Genomic DNA, 18,777 nt, shown 5'->3' on the forward strand with positions numbered 1-18,777 from the left:
ATCCTTCACGAATGACTAATGAGAAGTGAAAGTGGAGTGCAAAATGGCAATGGTAGGCAGGTAGAGATAGTGCAGCTATGAAGACATGCGATTGGTGCAGTATTAACAAAAGATTGCTCGACTCAACCACAAAGGCAAGCCAGCGATTGTTGAGCTGAAATGCTAATTCTCTTCAACCGAGTTCCAAAATATCTGAAACTGCCATACATTCACTATCTGTTTCTTAAAGTTTTAAACTTTCTTAATGTTTGAGATATATGCAAAACTTTTTAATTTCTGGAAATGTGGAAAATTTCCAGAAATATTATTTAAAAAAAATTTTTTTTTTTCATAAGCCAGCCTGGTGGCCAAGTGGTTAGTGTATCCGCTCTCCAACGAAAAGGTTGCGGGTTCAAATCCTGCCATGGGCAGGATTTGAACCCGCATATTTCCATATAGAAGTTTCAAAAAGTGTCACACCTTATTACTAAAATACTCTGGATTATAGTTACTATTAATATTTTACTATTATTACGGGCAACTCCAGGGAGTCATTAGACTCATCGAGGGAGGCCCCAGATCATATTCATCACAACTATTTGACATTCATACAGTATCTATCATACCTCGCCTTAAACTCATTCACTGTCACAGCATCCACTACAGACTCAGGGAGCACATTCCACTCATTCACTACTCTAAAAGTAAAGAACCCAGCTCTAACACCTTTACTAACCACACTTTTGCCCAGTTTCCATGGATGTTCCCTAGTCCTCCCACAACCAGCCCTGTTCTCAAAAATATCTTCTGAATTAATTTTATAGAAACCCTTCAGTAATTTGAATGTCTCAATCATATCTCCCCTCCTCCGCCTATCAACCAATTTTTGCAACCCACAAATCCTCAACCTGTTCTCATACGGTTCCTTCCACAGACCTACTATCATCTTGGTCACTCGCCTCTGGATCCTCTCCACCTCCTCCCCATCAAGAAGAAACCTAGGTGACCAAATCTGAGAACAGTAGTCTAGATGGGGTCTTATCAAGGCTCGATAGAGAGGAACAATAACCTGCTTGTCTCTGCTTGTCAACGTATTCCTCAGCAACCAAGTGATTTGATGAGCTGTTTTGGTCACTTTTGCAATGTGTCCCCTAAATTTCAATTCCTTATCTACCAACACTCCTAAATCTCGTGCCTCATCAATTTCCTGGAGCAGGGTTCCACCAATGCAGTAAACTGCCGCCAATCTTTTCACCCCAAAGTGCATAACCTTACATTTTGCCACATTAAACTGACATCCATTCTCCTTAGCCCAGACCTCCAATCTATCCAAATCATCCTGCAAAATTTTGACGTCATCTGCATTCACTATTGCCCTACCCAACTTCGCATCATCCGCAAACAAATGAACTGTTCCTCTCAGATCATTTCCTATATCATTTATGAACAAATTAAACAGCAGTGGTCCAAGAACAGATCCTTGTGGCACACCACTAGTCACAGGCCGTCTTGTGGACTCCACTCTCGAGTAAACCACTCTCTGATATCTCTCCGTCAACCACCCTCCTATCCATCTCACCAACCCCATGTCCATTCCCATATGCTGCAATTTACTGATTAGAATTCCATGTGGAATCCTCTCAAAGGCCTTGGCAAGGTCCAGCAGAATCACCGTAAACCCATTACCCTTATCCAGTTCAGCCGTCACTGTGTTATAATACGTGAGCAAGTTACTGAGGCATGACCTACCCTTCACAAAACCATGCTGTCCCCGATACAGTATCCCATTTTCTTCTATCCAATCTTGTATTTTCCTCTTGACTATTTTCTCTAAGACCTTGACAATGATTCCTGATATGCTAATTGGTCGGTAATTTACAACAGCAGTCTTGGAACCACCTTTATGCAGTGGAACTATTTTCCCCTCTTTCCACCCGCTCGGGACTAACCCAGACCCGAGACTCAAATTAAACAAAATGGTCAAGGGTACTGACAATTCTTTAGCTGCTTCTCGTACAACACGAGCTGGTATACCATCCAATCCCACAGATGTATTGACATTGAGGTTATGCAATAGACTACTCACCTCCACTTCATTAACCACAATTCCCGTATAATCTACTGGTTTATTCGTTTCTGCAATGTCACCACCTGGATGATATACTTTTGCAAAGTGCTCACTCAGTAACTCAACTATCTCAACTGATTCAGTTACCTCCCTACCATCGGCATTCTTTAAAATGAATCTGCCATGTACATTTTTCCTTTTACTTGCTACATATCTAAAAAACTGTTTAGGATTCTCTTTAGCCTGCATGGCCAATGTTCTTTCGTAATCCTTTTTTGCTTTTCTTACCACACTCGTCACCCTTCTGGCCTGCGCTTTATACCGTTCATGTGCCTGCCGGTCACCCTTCTCCTTAAATTCCCTCCATAGTTGTTTCTTTTTTTGCAACTCAAGCTTAATGGTGTTATTCATCCATTTAACCCCTACTTGATTTATTATTCGGACTCTAGGTATACAGTCAGCCATTGCTTCATGCAAGCACTTCTTAACTACCTCCCATGCACTATCAACTTCTAGTCCTTATTTAACGTTGAAAGTTTTTTTCACTTGGTTATACTATAAATCAAAGAAGCCAAGAAATGATATTCTTGGTTTCATCCTTTATCCAAGTGTAAGCAAACAAAGTATATGGAAATATCACTTCTGGGTCTGGCTTCCACTCATGAGACCACGATAAAGGTTGAATTCAGTCTGGATAGTGGCCCTTCTAATAATGCATAGCATTATACTTCTCTGTAAGGATTATGTACATTGCATTATGGGATGCTAAGGCAATTGATGTGAAGTCATTAGCCTCCATATACAGGTAGCCCAGTTGTGAAGTGACTTCACATATAAACTTTGTTTGTTTACACTTGGATAAAAGACGAAATTAAGAATATAATTTCTTGGTATCTTTATAGTATAACCAAATGAAAAAACTTTCACTGATCTCCCTTTAACAAGCCCATGCTAACAACCACAGAGAATACTGCTCTTCTTAACCCATTTCTGTATTCTACTTCTCACCAATCTCTCTAGTACCTTCACAACTCCAGATATACAAATTGGCCTATAATTTGTAGCCACAGCCTAATCACCACCTTTATGCAGTGGAATAATTTTACCTTCTTTACACTCTCTTGGAACCTATGCTGTTGTAAGACTTATTAAACTGGCACGCTAATGCTGCTGCCAATTCTCTAGAACATTCTCTTAAAGCATGTCATTAAATGCTGTTGCCTTATTGACAACAAGCTTATTTATTTCCTCATATACCTTCTGTTCACCCAAATTTAAGCAATCTTCTCCTATGTCCTTTATGCTTGACTTTGTCATGATTTCACCCTGATGAGGATGAAACACCTTCATGAATTGATCGCTGAATACCTCAACCATGTCTTCTGCAGCAGTTACTAGTCTACCATTTTTATGCATTAACATCACCTTACCATAATCATTCTTCCTTATACTTGCCACTTCTCTGTGGTTGTTAGCATGGCTTGTTAAAGGGGGATCGCTGAAAGTTTTTTCATTTGGTTATACTATGAAAGAAATTATATTCTTAATTTTATGAGAGTCACTACCTATGGGTAGTGACTCTCATAATGCATAGATAAGTGACCTTCTCGTAAGTGACTATGCATTATAAGTGACCTTCTCATAATGCATAGCATTATACATGTCTGCAAGGAGATGTGCTTTGCCTTATGGAATACTAAGGCAAGCAATGTGAAGTCTTAGCTTCCTTATACGAGTTGCCCCTGTCCTGAAAATACTTCAGGTGCAAACTTTGTTTGCTTACACTTGGATAAAAGATTAAACCAAATACTGTATATAATTTCTTGGTATCTTTAATTTATAGCAGTGGCGGCTCGTACATAAGCACTGCGACACTGCAGCACCCCCAAGGAAAAAATGAAAAAATTAAATTTTGTTTGTGTTTATAAATAATAACAATGCTTACAACATTATATAAATGCAATACAACATGTTAAAGGTTACAGCTTATGTTTTGACATTGATCGAATAGTTAATAATTGGAATTGTTCAATTAACACTTTAGATTACGAAATAAATGCACTGCTATCTAACGCAATGTCAGAATTATCACGTTAGGCGAATTGCAGCTAGACTCGCCGATATTCGTTTGCTCTTCTCATTGCACATTACAAGTGATTCCGACACTGCTCGTTTGGGTAGTGTATCGTATGCTTGCGTGCAGTTATTTCTGTGAGATACGAAACTTTTATTATTGGTGCGTGGTGAGGGTGAACTATTTTTTGTAAATGTTATTTTATTTTGTTAAAATAACATATAATTATTTATTTATTATAGATACAAGGCTGAATTATGACGAGTGTCACTGTTGAAAATATGAAAAGAATTATATTTTTTCAATTATCGTTACACGAAACAAATGCACTGTGATCTAATGCAGTGTCAGAATTATCACGTTAGGCCAATTACAGCTAGACTCGCTGATATTCGTTTGCGCTTCTCATTGCACATTACAAGTGATTCAGACTCTGCTCGTTTGGGCAATGTACTGTATGCTTGCTTGCGTTATTTCTGTGAGATACGAAACTTTTATTATTGGTGTTTGTTCGTGGTGAGGGTGAAATATTTTTAATAAAGCAATTTTTTAATATGGAAATTTATTTATTAATAAATTGGTTACTGATTAGGAAAACATTTATTTTATTTTATTTTTTTTTTTTTTTGTATATGCAGCACCCCCACTTAAAATTTTCACTGGCCTCCACTGATTTATAGTATAATCAAGTGAAAAAACTCCCAACAGATATGTTAACTACTTATATGCGTGTTTATCAATCTGTGAGAGATGAAGGAAAAATTCATACATTTAATCAATGATACGTGCATGTTTATTATTATGTGACACCTCCAAGGAGTCCAAAGACTCATCAAGGGAGGGCACCTACTTTACAACTCTCCTTCTCCATCACTCAATCCACCAACCACAACTACCATCATCATCTACACCAATGCCATCTACTACCCACCACTATTTTCACAGACAATTACAAACATCCATGCTCATGGCAGGATTCGAACTAGTAACCTTTTGGCTGGTATATATATGCTAACCACTCAGTCAGCCAGGCTTTCACATAGCATTTCTTCTATATCTCATATTACCTTTTCTTTTGAATTATGTGTAGTGAATCATCAAATTTGGTTATTATCCAAATTTTTTGCATACTGAGAGCAACTAACCTCACTGTGAATTGTCTTGAGTAGCAACTGCAATGAGTAATATTAACAAAAACAAAGTTATAATTTCTGTAAAGTGTAATATATTATTAAACTGGCTAAAACCTTTTTCACAGTAGAAACAGATTGGAATACAAAGGTACTCTTGTTAATATGGGTTTCTATGCAGTGAAGATAAATGCCAATCAAAATGCATTTCTAATGATAATGCTCATAAATACACACAAACATCAGGCAATGTATTCCCTAGGGACTGATGAGGAACTTATATCAGCTCAGGATAAGTTAGCTAAATCTCATACAGATTTGACAGAGTTTTTTCCTCCCAGGAACTCTAGTAGTTTTTATTCCCGAAAACAGATAAAGTGTTTGAAAAATATACATATAACACAGTTTACTGGGTAATTCATGAAACCCAGAACTTCTTTGAGAACCTGCTTTCTACTATAGTAATGTTTATGGTAACTGATGAAGAGTTCAAAAAAAAGGACTATTGTGAATTAACAATATGTACAAAGTATTTGTGTACTTGATAATATGATGATACATTTATTATTATTTATTTATTAATGATGTAATAATTTCACACATTTTCAGTTATAACACAATGCATTTAGAATTACTTTTATGAGAAAATAAAAAATCAGTCAATTTTATTGGAGAAGGAGTGCCAGTAAAACTGCTCAAGCCATTTTATGTTCTGTAATATTGATGAAATTTTATACATTTCACTGAAGCGATTTATTCATGCTAGCTGAGACAGCATTATAGACACAATTTGCTGAAAGCTACAATTACGGTTGCTGTAATCGTAGCTTATAGCAAACAAAGGCAAAATGGCAGTCCAAACAAGAACCATGCAACACGTTGTGCAAAAATCAAATGCCAGCAGTATAGATTTTTTTCAAGGATTGTTAATCATTGTGAGTGTAATATGAAAGCATGGGAAATGTGGATGATATGTTTCTGATAAGATTGAACAAGAGAAGTTGAGAAGGTATGAATCTGCAGAAAGTGTGATATTTTGAGGAACCGCAGGGTGTTAATTGACGATAAAAAGGAGTATATTACGTTCTTATATATTGAAACCTGTGGAGTATCTATTACTATAGAATAACATAAAAACCTGTTGGAGTATCCATAACTATAGAATAACATGTTATATCCCAATTGAATATTGGGATATAACATAATGTATATCCCAATTTACAATTATTAGGCTTTCAACTAGCCTTACATCTGAAACTCTACTTGTCTTTGTCCAAATCTTATTTATATACAAGATATCACTCAAATACAAATATTCAAGCTTCTTCAAATCTCCCCTTAGGGTCCCTAAATATTTATTTTATACTGTGCCTTTCAGGCCATTTTGTTTAAGATATAAAATTCAAAAACAAGGAGCAATTACCAAAATATGTCTGAGTGTGAAACTAATATGCAGTCGTGACCTTTATCTCATAGCTTAACAACCCCCCCCCCCCCCGCGTGATTAGGTTCGTACGTCGTTACAAGTGGTGCATTGAGCGGCAATCTCAGACAACTGTATTTTCAATGAACAAAAGTTTATTGAACTCTTAAACATGGTATAATTCATCCTTTATCAAATAAAACTCAATTCAATACTAAGAATATATAATACAAATTTTCACTAGCTAAACACAAGTATTAGGTTAAGATCCTACATGAGAATTGTGATCATATCGCCATAATAGATTCTATACATACAAACAAGTATAATCCTAGAACTAGTTAATCCTTTCTCTAACCCCTTACTGGTTTAATCACGCTATAATTCTGAATTTTCTAGGACATATATAATCAGTTACTCTAATTTTCTCACTAAGACAATATGGAATAAAATTATCCTTTTGCTGAGCTAATACACACTTTTGACCTTTAAAACTCTCTTAATTAAAATACAATGTACATGCATAAATCTCTAGGCACATGAATTACATATTAATTAATAATAACAAGCTCATTTTTATTCTAGTTTGACATGTACTAAAATCCTAGTATAATTCTCATTAATCCTTTCAACTGTTCAGCAATTGAACAATGACTACAGTTACATATGATTTGAATTGACACGAGATTTTACAGTACCTTTTGACTTGGGTCTTCTACACTGGTCTCTACCTTTTTCTGATATTTTACCTTCCTAGGATGAACTCTTCTATAACTTATCACTCCTAAGTTCTTTTGGCACTAAGATGGGCTTTCATAATCTTTACCTTACATTCTTCAATCAAGGGCATACATAGGATCATCTATTCTATGGCTGTGAAATTCACCATGTGGGCACTGGCTTCTTTATAGAATTTTCTTTCTCTTGTTATGATCACTCGACGATGAAACGTACTGACATTATCTTCTCTCTTTTTAACTAAATGGCATCCCTCATTTCTTACAATAGGAACACGGAATCAAAATCCCGCATACTTTGTTTCCTTATTGTGTCGGACGGAGAAAATGCCTAACCCACCACTCAGGAAAACCGTGTGAGACCTATATGAAGACTCATGAAGAAAAGCTCTGAGGAAAAGAGCCTCATGGGGGGGGGGGGGGAGTTCCTAACCCTTTTCTTTTCTTTCCCCCTTACTGGAGTCGATTTCACTAACCAATTAGAGTGGCGTTTTTCTGGCAAAACATCATGTGGTCTGTGTGCACATGACTGACACGTGACAAAGTCTCAATTCGGGAATTATGACCTTGAGCTTTGGTTTTTGTTTAAGCTAACCTCAATGTCATCTATACCCCTTTCCAAAATTTTCTAAGAATTAACTCGAATCTTTAATCTCTTATTTCAAGTGTATAAACTAGCCTCTCACATACAAAATCTTATGACTAATCTTTGCTTTACTTAACCTTATTTTATCATATCACAACTGTAATAAAATTCCCTTTTTTTTTTTTTTTATTTAGTTCAACAAATAATTTCAGCTATATTTTTCACTTGTATGCAAGCATGTTTTTCTTTCTTTTTTATTTTTTGTATTCATTACTTTCAAAGGCTCTTAATGATATCTACTTAGGAACAAGCTTGCTTACTTAGTTATCTATACAGGGTTTTTATTTCTTCTCTTGTTACATCATGATAACTGAAATTTTCACATTCTTAAGTTATCAGGGTATAACAATATGCAACAGTAAATAACTTTTTTATTTCATCAAGACCACATCCATCTTATCAAACTTCGCAAATACGACCTGGCACAACATGGAATTGAAAACGCTAACCACAGGATCCAGTGGCAAAATGCTAAGCTGCTATGTTTATATAAATTATTATTATTATTAAGAGAGACCTCCAGGGAGTTAGAGACTCATCAAGGGATGCCACATACTACACACACACACACACACACACACACCAGCTATCATACTTATTCTTGAATTCATTCACACTGCTTGCACTCACAACATCCAATAGCAATCCATTCCAATCAAGCACCACCCTGAGAGAAAAATCTAGCCCTCACTCTCTTCTTGGTGGTCTTCATTCTCAGCTTCCAAGGATGCCCTCTTGTCCTTTCCCCATCCTCCATCAATTGAAATCCTGTATGTCCTTTCAGAAGTTTGTAAGTCTAGATCATATCACCCTCTTTCTCCTGTTTGCTAGTGTCTGCAGTCTACAAATTCTCAATCTGTTTTCATAATCAGTATTCCCCAATCCTGATATCATTTTTAACATGCTCCTTTGTACTCTCTCTCTCCAATATATCAGAATCACAATGGAAACCAGGAGACCAGAACCAGTGCACAATAGTCCAAGTGAGGTCTTATCAAGGTCTTGTAAAGAGGCAAAATGACATCCTTATCTTTATGTGTGAACATTTTTTTCAGCATTGCAATTATCTTGAGTTGTATTTGCAATCATTGCCACATGGCCCCTGAACTTCAACTTCCTATCTACTAACACTCCAAAATCCCTAGCCTCATCAGTTTCTTCTAGCATAATCCCACCAATATAATACAACATTGGATATCTAATCATGCCCAAGTGAATGACTTTATGTTTACTGACAGTGAACTGACACCCATTTTCCCTTGCCCATAATTCCAGCTTATTCAAATCATTCTGCAAGTACTGCATATCAGCAGCATTCCTGATTACCCTACCTATCTTTGCATCATCAGCTAATAGCTGTGTGTCGCTTGTCAAATCCTTCCCAATATCATTAATCTACAGATTAAATAACAGTGGACCAAGCACTGATTCTTGTGGTACACCACTTGTTACCTTAAATCTTGCAGACTCACATCCCCTGTACATGACTTTTTGATATTTGTCAGTCAGCCATCCTCCTATCCATGCTAATATTCTATAACCCAAACCCATTTTCTCCAATTTATGCAACAGTCTGCCATTCTGTATTCTGTCAAAAGCCTTAGCAAAATCCAAAAGTATCATGGTGTATCCATCCCACTTGTCTAGTTCAATGGTAATATTTAGAATGTAAGTTGCTAAAACATAACCTTCCCTTAGTAAATCCATGTTGTTCATTGCAGTAGCAATTCACTGTCAACCCATTTCTGAATGCAAGCCCTAATCAATTTTTCTAAAATCTTCACCACCACTCCTGAGATACTAATTGGTCAATAGTTGGATACATCGACCTTTGCACCACCCTTGTGCAATGGAATTACCACATGTTCCTTCCATTCCTGCGGAATCTTCTCTGTTCTGAGACTCATATTAAACAGTCTGGTCAAAGGAGTAGCCAATTTAGCTGAACACTCTTTTAGCAAAGGTGCTGATATCCCATCAGTCCCTATTGCTAAATTCTTATTCAATTTGTGCAGCAGCTCTAATACCTTGTTCTCATACACCTGCATTTCTTCATCCAGTGAAGGGGTAACAGTGAGCTCAATGTTGCATACACCAGGTTGATAGTTTTTTACAAAATGGGCACTCATTAGCTGAACAAACTCTTCTGCATCTGTAACACTCATGCTATCTGGATTTAGAAGAGTTATTCTTTCATATTCATTTTTTCTTTTACTTACAGCATATCGATAGAATTCTTGTGGGTTGTAGCACGCAGAGCCTGTTTCTTTTCATACTCAGACTTTGCTTTCCATACAAAAGTTGTGACTATTCTAGCCTGCTGCTTATAACGTTCATAACAGACGTCATCCTTATGCACACGGTATTCCTTCCACATCATCCTTTTCTTACTAATCTCTTGCTTAATAAGATTACACATCCATTTGACTCCTATCCTAGTTATTCTGCAAATTCTCAGGACAAACTCTGATATTGCATCATTTAAGTATTGTTTAAATGCTTCCCATGCACTGTCAATATTCTTCCCATCCAGCAACTGATCCCATTTCACAGAACTCCATATACTCCTCAATTGGTCATAATTTCCTGCTTTGTAGTTCAGCATGTAACCTTTTCTGAGTGGAACATTCATAAACTTAGTCACTTCCTAAGTGAGTACCGCATGATCACTGTCACCAGCCAGAGGCAGAATAGTTATGTCTTTAACTGAAACGCCCTCTGACACTATAATCAAATCTAACACTCTTTGACCTCTAGTTCCTTCTGTCACATGCTGCTTGAGGAAGTTGTCCTGCAATCAATATTTGGATAATTGAAGTCTCCCATTATGATTACTCTTTTTGTGATTGATCTTGTTAGATTCCACCTCACGCCAGATGGCTTCAAATTCACTGCCACATGAAATATTGTTAGTAGTAGTAGTACTACAATCATAGGTCTCAACTCTAACTGGATTCAAGTCATCTGATATCATTAGCAGCACACCTCCTCCTCTCCTATCCTCTCTATCCTTCCTAAAAATACTGTACTCTGACACTTGATACCCGTTAGTAGGTCTGATTCTGATAGCCAGGTCTCACTAATACCTGCAATCTGAGGTCACAACATATTGACTAAAGAACAAATTCTACTTTTTTTGTTTCTGATACTCCCAGCATTCATGTACGGACATAATAATCTACCTGTTTGTTCTTTTGTATAGTTTTGTCTGTAGTCTGCCTGACACAGTTGGACAACTTGCAGATCTCTATTCTCCTCTAATGCCTTATACAGGTAGACATCTTTGCATACGTTTGATGGGTCCGAACCAGATGAACATAAAGCCGAAATCATTCTCTCCTCATCAACATTTCCATGACAAAGCCCATTCCCATCATTAACACAGTTATATAACATTGTCACTCTTACATTCACACCATTCTTCCCTTTATAATTTAGTTCCCCTACTGTTTCTCTGTGTTAGGTCTCATACCAGGTATTAGTTTTCCTAGACTCCTGATACCAAACACATTCAGGTGTAGGCCGTTCCTTTTATACAAATCCAATCTTCCCTCAAATTCACTCCACACATCCAAAAACTTTTATCCATTCCTTCTACACAGCCTATGCATCGAATCGTTTGCCATCATAACCCTTCTTCTTAAGTCATTTTGATCGTAGCAAGGTAAAATACTGACGATTTTCACTTTTTCACTCTTCGCTCTCACCTCTTCCAACAATCCTTTCATGTCCTCTCTCAAATAAAGAAAGTAAAAAAGTAAAAAAAAATTAAGTGATGAAGTCTTACTTCATAGATTAATCTTAAACAGAACAACTGTCTCACTATTCCAACAGTTTGGGAAATTGTTACCCTCAATTATATTAAATAAATGTATCTGTTATATTTTAATTTAATTTAATTAGTTTTAATATCAGCCTGTTAGTTTTAACCCATGAACACAGAGAGACAGGGAAACTAAATTATAAAGGAAAGAATGGTGTGAATGTAAACATAGAGGGATTCCAATTTAAGCATGTGCGCTGCTGTTTTTTTAATTCAACTCCTATTGTTGTTATATAATTGTAGTGATGATGTCCTATGATACACAAGACGAAATATTTACATAATAAAAAAAAGTTCTTTAATGTAGCATGTGTGCATTCTATAGTTAAAGGAGTATATATTAGACAAAAGAAGAAGTCGGTGAGGGGCATAAAGTTGAGAGTGGTATTATCCAGAAGTAAGAGAATGAGTTCCAAGAGTGTAATTGTAAGTGTACAGAAAAGACTGACAAAGAACAAAAGCATGAATGAAGAAATGGTAGAGAGAGACAGAGAGAGAGAGTATAACTGTTGGAACAAGAGTGATTGTGGGAACAAAAGCAAGAAAAAGTGAGTGATTGGCTATACAAAAGAGAGCACAATTGCCAGAATGTAAGACTAAAAGAATGAGGATTATGATGATAAATGAGATGAGGCATATGCAGAATTGATATCAGACATTTAGTAGATATGAACAGAAGGATGCTGAAGCATAAAATGAAAGATCGTGGAGAAAAAAGAGGTGGTGAATGACTTGAGTAGTGCTGCATTAGGATTCCATTATTAAAAGTGGTGGATGAGAAGGTGTTTTTTACGAGAAAGAATGAACAGGGTGATTGATGCTTTGGATATGAAAAGTAAACAGAGGTGGGAGTTGTAGGAATGAATGGTTTGGTGGGGTACAGGGAAAATGTGAGGAGAGATACCAGGAGATTTAGTGAAAGATAACAGTGTGGCAGGAAGGATAGTTAATGTGTTGTTCAGATACAACAATGATGAGTTGAGAAAGTAAGCAAAAATTATGAATGATATGCTAGTAGAACTCTGTGAGGAGAAAAGGATGCAGTTTATTAATGTGTGAAATGCATCATCATCAAATTCCTGACATGTACCCTCAAGGGGTGTACAGGATATGATAGTACTACATGAAAAATTTGCATCATTACTAACTTCCTATCTACAATTTTCCTCCAAATCAGTCTGTTACTTGTCAAGACTCCAACATTATCAGATCTTATATTTCTATCGTCTAAGGCACTTTGTACCGTATCAATCTACCTATATCTTGGTCTTTCTCTGGGTCATTTTCCAGCTTGGCAGAGAACACTTGTTTTGCTAATCTTTCCTCATCCATTCTGTTCAAGTGACCATACCACCTGTGATTAGCTCTGCTAATGCATTTCTGGATGCTGACAATGTCAAGTTCTTTCCCAATATCCTCGTAATATGATATTGCCATTGATGCCGTCTGTTCACGCCTCTAATCTTTCTCAGGACTCTCATATCTGCGGTCTCTAGTCTTTGGTCAAGTGTTTTACTTCTGACCCAGCTCTCAGATCCATAAGTTAAAACTGGTTTGAACACTGTCTTGTATACAGCTGATTTAGTGTTCCGACTAATTTCTCTCTTATTCCATATGAATTTATTAAATTGACTTCCTACCATACCAGCTTTGTACATTCTGTTGTCTATTTCCATATTTAATGTACCATCTTCACTAAAAATCATGCCTAAGTAGCTGAAATGTTTTACTTGTTCCACAGGTTCCCTGTTCACAACACAGTTGATATTTTCAACAATTCTACCTATTTTCATTGTCTTTGTCTTTTTAATGCTGATCTTCATACCATATCTATTACAACAGTTATTCAGTTTAGTCAGGGAATCTTGCAAACTAGTAGTGGATTTATTCAGAAGTATAACATTGTCCACATAAAGCAAAGAGCTGACATTAACATCTCCAATTCTGATATCATGTTTAATACCACTTTCCTTCATAATGTGATCCATATAGATAATGAATAACAGAGGGGATAATGTACACCCTTGTCTCACACCAGATTTAACATTAAACCATCTTCCTGTACATCCTCCAATTCTAACTGCCGACTTACAAACTCAAATAAAGTATTGCTTGATATAATGCCCCATTGACACAATATAACTGTAGCGTATTGAATAGCTTCTCTCTTGGCACCTTGTCATATGCCTTTTCCAGATCGACAAAACTTAAATACAGATCTTTGTTATATTCCCATGCTTTCTCGACTATTTGTTGTAAAGTGAAGATCTGATCCTGACAGCCTCTGTTTAGCCTGAATCCAGCTTGTTCTTCACCGAGCTTTTCTTCCACAATTCTTCTCTACCGTTTCTCAAGTATACTTGCATAGATCTTGCCAGGAACACTCAGTAGGGAAATACCTCTGTAATTCTCACATTCAGTTTTATTTCCCTTTTTATATATATGGGCACTATTAGAGCTCTTCTCCAATCATCAGGAATTTGTCCCTCTGTCCAGGCCTTCTGAACTATGCAGTTCAGTCACTGTAGGACTTTTATACTGCTATACTTCAGCATTTCTGGTCGAATATCATCTACTCCTGCTGCCTTTCCACATTTCAAGCCTTTGACGGCTTTTTCTACTTCAAGTATGGATATGTATTCCTGACTGTATGCCTGTTGAGTGTTTTTTACCACTGTGCTGTCATCACTGCTTGTTTCATTTAGCAATTTTTCGAAGTAATTACTCCATACTTTAAGGATATCTTTTTCTCCCGTTTTCATGTCACCTTTATCATCTCTAACTCATTTTACAGCACTCTTTCCTCCATTTCTAAGCTTCTTCAACAACCTCCAGAATATCTTCTTGATATTTATTTTCTATGTTCTTGCCAAAGTCCTCCCATGACTTTTGTTTAGCTAGTTTTACACAGTGTTTAGCATTCTTGCATTTGTCTCTATATTCTCTAAGAGCCAAGCTGACTTATTTGACAGGAACGTTTGATATGCTTTCTTGTTATCCTTCACCGCCTCTTTAACTTCCTGTGTCCACCAGGGAGTTCTGATTTTTTTATCTTTGCACACAACCTCACCACATGCCTCTCTGGCAGAATCAATCAATGTTTCCTTCAGAGTTTGCCACTGAATCTCCAAGGTTTGATTCCTGTTCTGAAACTCTTTCATTTTTTTTTCAATAATCTTTGTGTATTTTAGCCTACAGTTCACATCTGAGAGCTGCTCAACTTTTATTCGCTTTAAAACTTTCTTACATGTTATTCTTTTCAATATGAAATTCAATTTTATCCTGCTCAAGACTAAATAGTGATCGCTTCCGATTTCAAATCCTCTGTACGCTCTGGTGTCCTGCACCAGGGAGAAAACATCACTATCAACGATAACATAGTCAATGGGACTTTTCTTATTCCTTGCCTCTTCTCTCCATGTGAATTTGTGCACATTTTTATGTTGGAACATGGTGTTAGTAATAACGAGTCCATGTCCTGTGGAGGTTTCCTCTCAGTTATACAGCTTTGACCCTTAAACACCCAGTGAAATGCATTTCAGGAAAATGTATAAAAAGTGATGGATTGCATTTAAACAGATTTGACGTGAATCGGTCAGCTGGATATGCTGTTACTATAAGACTAATAAATAATGTGTCAGGTTCATCAAAGGATCAGATGAAGTCATACGTGATTAAAAAAAAAAAAAAAGCAGAAGTGTGGGACAGCTAAAACTAGAGTGTTTATGAAAGGAGAGGAGATTAGTGAGAGATAGGAAAGCAATAACAGGCCTGTAAGATGGATAGAGAGAAATGGGAGTAGGGGGAGTTGAAAGGAGAACCAGTGTAAAGAAGTGGATTCAAGGAATGGGATGGCCCAGAATGCATGAAGAGTAGTTCAGTCTTGGGTAAATATATAAGGTAAGGAGTTTTAAAAGTGAGTGGGCAGAGCAAGTATGGAGAAGTTACAAATGAAGGGTGTATTGGACCAGTTATAGACCAAGAAATGAATTACTATGCTTATTTACAAATCCCCAGAATATCAGAAATGCAGAAAATAAAATTATTGCATTGATAGTTTATTCTTCCCAAAATAGTCTGAATAAATGAAACATGGTTTGATGAAGATTATACCTAACTGGAATGGAAATCAAGAATATGATGCTTTCTTTGAGCTCAGGAAAAATGTATATGTATATATACATATATACTGGAGAAAATATGAATAGTGAAATTATCAAACCAGAATGTGAAGTTTAAAAAGTCTTGGACCAGAGATAATGGATGAAGAAATTAAAAGTGTGATTAATGAATTACCTAACTGGAAAACTGTAGAAACATATGAAATACCTGTTGCAATTTTAAAAAATCTGGGAGACTTAATACTAGAAGCCTTATTTAAAGTATTAGGTTAATCTATCAAGAGGATGCCAGCCATAGTTGGCTGAGTGGTTAGCATATCCGCTTTCCAGCCAAAAGGCTGCAGGTTCGAATCTCAGCAAGTGGCATGGATGCTTGTGATTGTCCTACTAACACGTTGTGGAAAGAGCATCTGGACCCTACCACTTCTTCTAGCAGAAGCAAAATAGGCACTTTTTAGTTGAACAACCTCTTCTGCATCTGTCACCCTCATACCATCTGCATTCAGTAGAGTTATTTTTTCATATTCATTCTTTCTTTTATTTGCAGCATATTGATAGAATTCTTTGGGGTTATCTTTAACTTGCAGAGCCAGTTTCTTTTCATACTCAGACTTAGCTTTCCATACAACAGTTGACTCTTCTAGCCTGCTGCTTATAATTTTCATAACAGACATCATCCTTATGTACATGGTATTCCTTCTACGTCATCCTTTTCTTACAAATCTCTTGCTTAATAAGATTACACATCCTACCTATTTCTACACATCCTACATATTCCTACCTATTTTTCCTTAAACTCTCGGGACACATTCTGATATTGCATTATTTAAGTATGTTTTAAATGCTGAAATTCATAAAACTTAAATTCTTCCCATCCAACAACCAATGAGATTGTGATGAACTCAGTATCCTCATTTGGTCATAATTTCCTGCTTTGTAGTTTAGCATGTAACATTTTCTGAATGGAACATTCATAAACTTAAATTATATAAGGAAAAAAAATTTTTTTTTAAATATATACAAAAAGACTACACTGAATAATAAAAACTTGAAGGCTTCATGTCTGCTCCTGAGTTAGTTCTGGTATGCCTGGTATCTGAATGTAATAGAGAGAAATATTTGTACACCCTCCATTTCTAAAACAAGCTAACTTAATCTCTGATAAAATCCTAAAAAGATTGCTCTCACCACATAAAATATGCATTGAAGTCTTCTTCCTCACCAATTAGTGCATGGTGTAATTCACTTGGCCACAAGGTGTCTTCCCAGTTCATATACCTAATACTTCTATTATATACATCTTCTCAATGGCTGCTTATATGTAACTATAAATTGACATTTGTTGGCAGTTAACAGAATATTTTGAGTGTTAAGAGATCAGTAGTTTGTAGTATAAGCCAGATATTCTAAGTTACTGTATTTATACTTTGAAGATAATAATCATATGAAAATTTCAAGCTTGGTGAAATGAATTATACTTATTGATATTTTTATTTATTACTTATATTGCTCACGGTAAATGAAAAATTTTAAAGCAGTGTTACTTTTGAATTTTGAAATACATGGAAACAAAATTAAAATAATCTCTCAACTCATTCTTGGCTATAAAACAGGCAGATGTTTATTATTATTTTCCATTTTAATGTGTAAATAAATAACTGTACTAATGTTTATGTAAAGAATTGTATAATTTTTTGCAGTTTTATTTTACAGTTACTGACCATAAATATTTTAGAATAAACTTTTGATAATCTAGAATTTATTGCCTTATACATTTAATCCATTTAATGTCTCACACTTAGAGTAATGTTTTTGTCTCTTCTAGGTAAAGAGTAATTTTCGGACAGCAATCACTATTCCAGAGCAGTCCTGGATACGTTTTCGGGATATATTTGGAGATTATGTAGAAAAGATGAAGGAACTAACGGAAGAATGCACTGAAGAAGGCAAATAAAAAAGATTTTTAAAAAAAAATGATGATAGCTGGAATTGAAGTAGTGTAAGCAGGAAACATACCAAGCAACCACAGTTGTATGCATATTTTCACAGAAACTTTACGGTTACAAGTTCTGTTCAGTATATATGAGGTATTCTTCTGTTACAGCTGCTGATTAATGCTTGTTTTTGATTGTTTTTCCCACTGAAAAACTTTGGGGGAAAAAAACAAATTATTCTATGACTGATTTACTTTGTATATGTTCAGGTAAGTATTATAATCACACATTCTGGGAGTGTAGCATTGCAGTGTGAACTGAAATGTCCTTTGTAATAAACCACCAACTTCAGCCATCTCCCTCAGTAAATAAAATAACAATAACCATGGTCCCATTTGATAAGTTGTATCTGAAACTGTGATCATAGTTGTATAGTACAAAATATATCTGTCAAAAGTGAAAAATAAAAATTCTTTTCTTATACTGTTTAAAGTCAGAGGAAAGTAAAATTTATTGCTCTTTAGGAATTAAGATAATTACAGTAAACCCCTATTTTACACTTTTGAAAGGGGAAGGGAACCTTAAATTGAGGAAAGTGTAAAATCAGAAAAACAAAAATTATACAACTTAAAGAAAAATGTTATTGCCTTATAGCAAAACTTTGGAAAGCCATTTAAAATACAGTGTTATGTTATACTTCTTTAAATATAGCTTAGTCCACATTAAAATTTTAGTCTTTACAAAACTTTAACCTAATTGTTCACTGTTTATGACTGCAATAACATGAACCAGAAGCAAAACATACACAGTCAAAATGTAGCCTAGGTGAACTGCTGAATATT

General features: G+C 35.8%; 1 protein-coding gene across 7 annotated transcripts in view; it reads left to right on the forward strand.

Annotated features, from left to right (window-relative positions):
- Positions 1–18,427, forward strand: part of LOC150101192 (transcriptional regulator protein Pur-beta-like) — a 287,353-nt gene extending 268,926 nt beyond the window's left edge. For all 7 annotated transcript variants that reach the window (XM_090402259.1, XM_090402260.1, XM_090402262.1 and 4 more), the window contains one exon: positions 17,827–18,427. In XM_090402259.1, the coding sequence (XP_090258385.1) occupies positions 17,827–17,955 (129 nt within the window). In that variant the 3' untranslated portion in view covers positions 17,956–18,427. The remainder of the gene's footprint in view (positions 1–17,826) is intronic.
- The last annotated feature ends 350 nt before the right edge of the window (positions 18,428–18,777 follow it).

Source organism: Typopeltis vanoorti, chromosome 12, assembly GCF_054136105.1.
Source record: "Typopeltis vanoorti isolate ZY-2024b chromosome 12, IOZ_Tvanoo_1.0, whole genome shotgun sequence".
NCBI classification, from domain to species: Eukaryota; Metazoa; Arthropoda; class Arachnida; order Uropygi; family Thelyphonidae; genus Typopeltis; species Typopeltis vanoorti.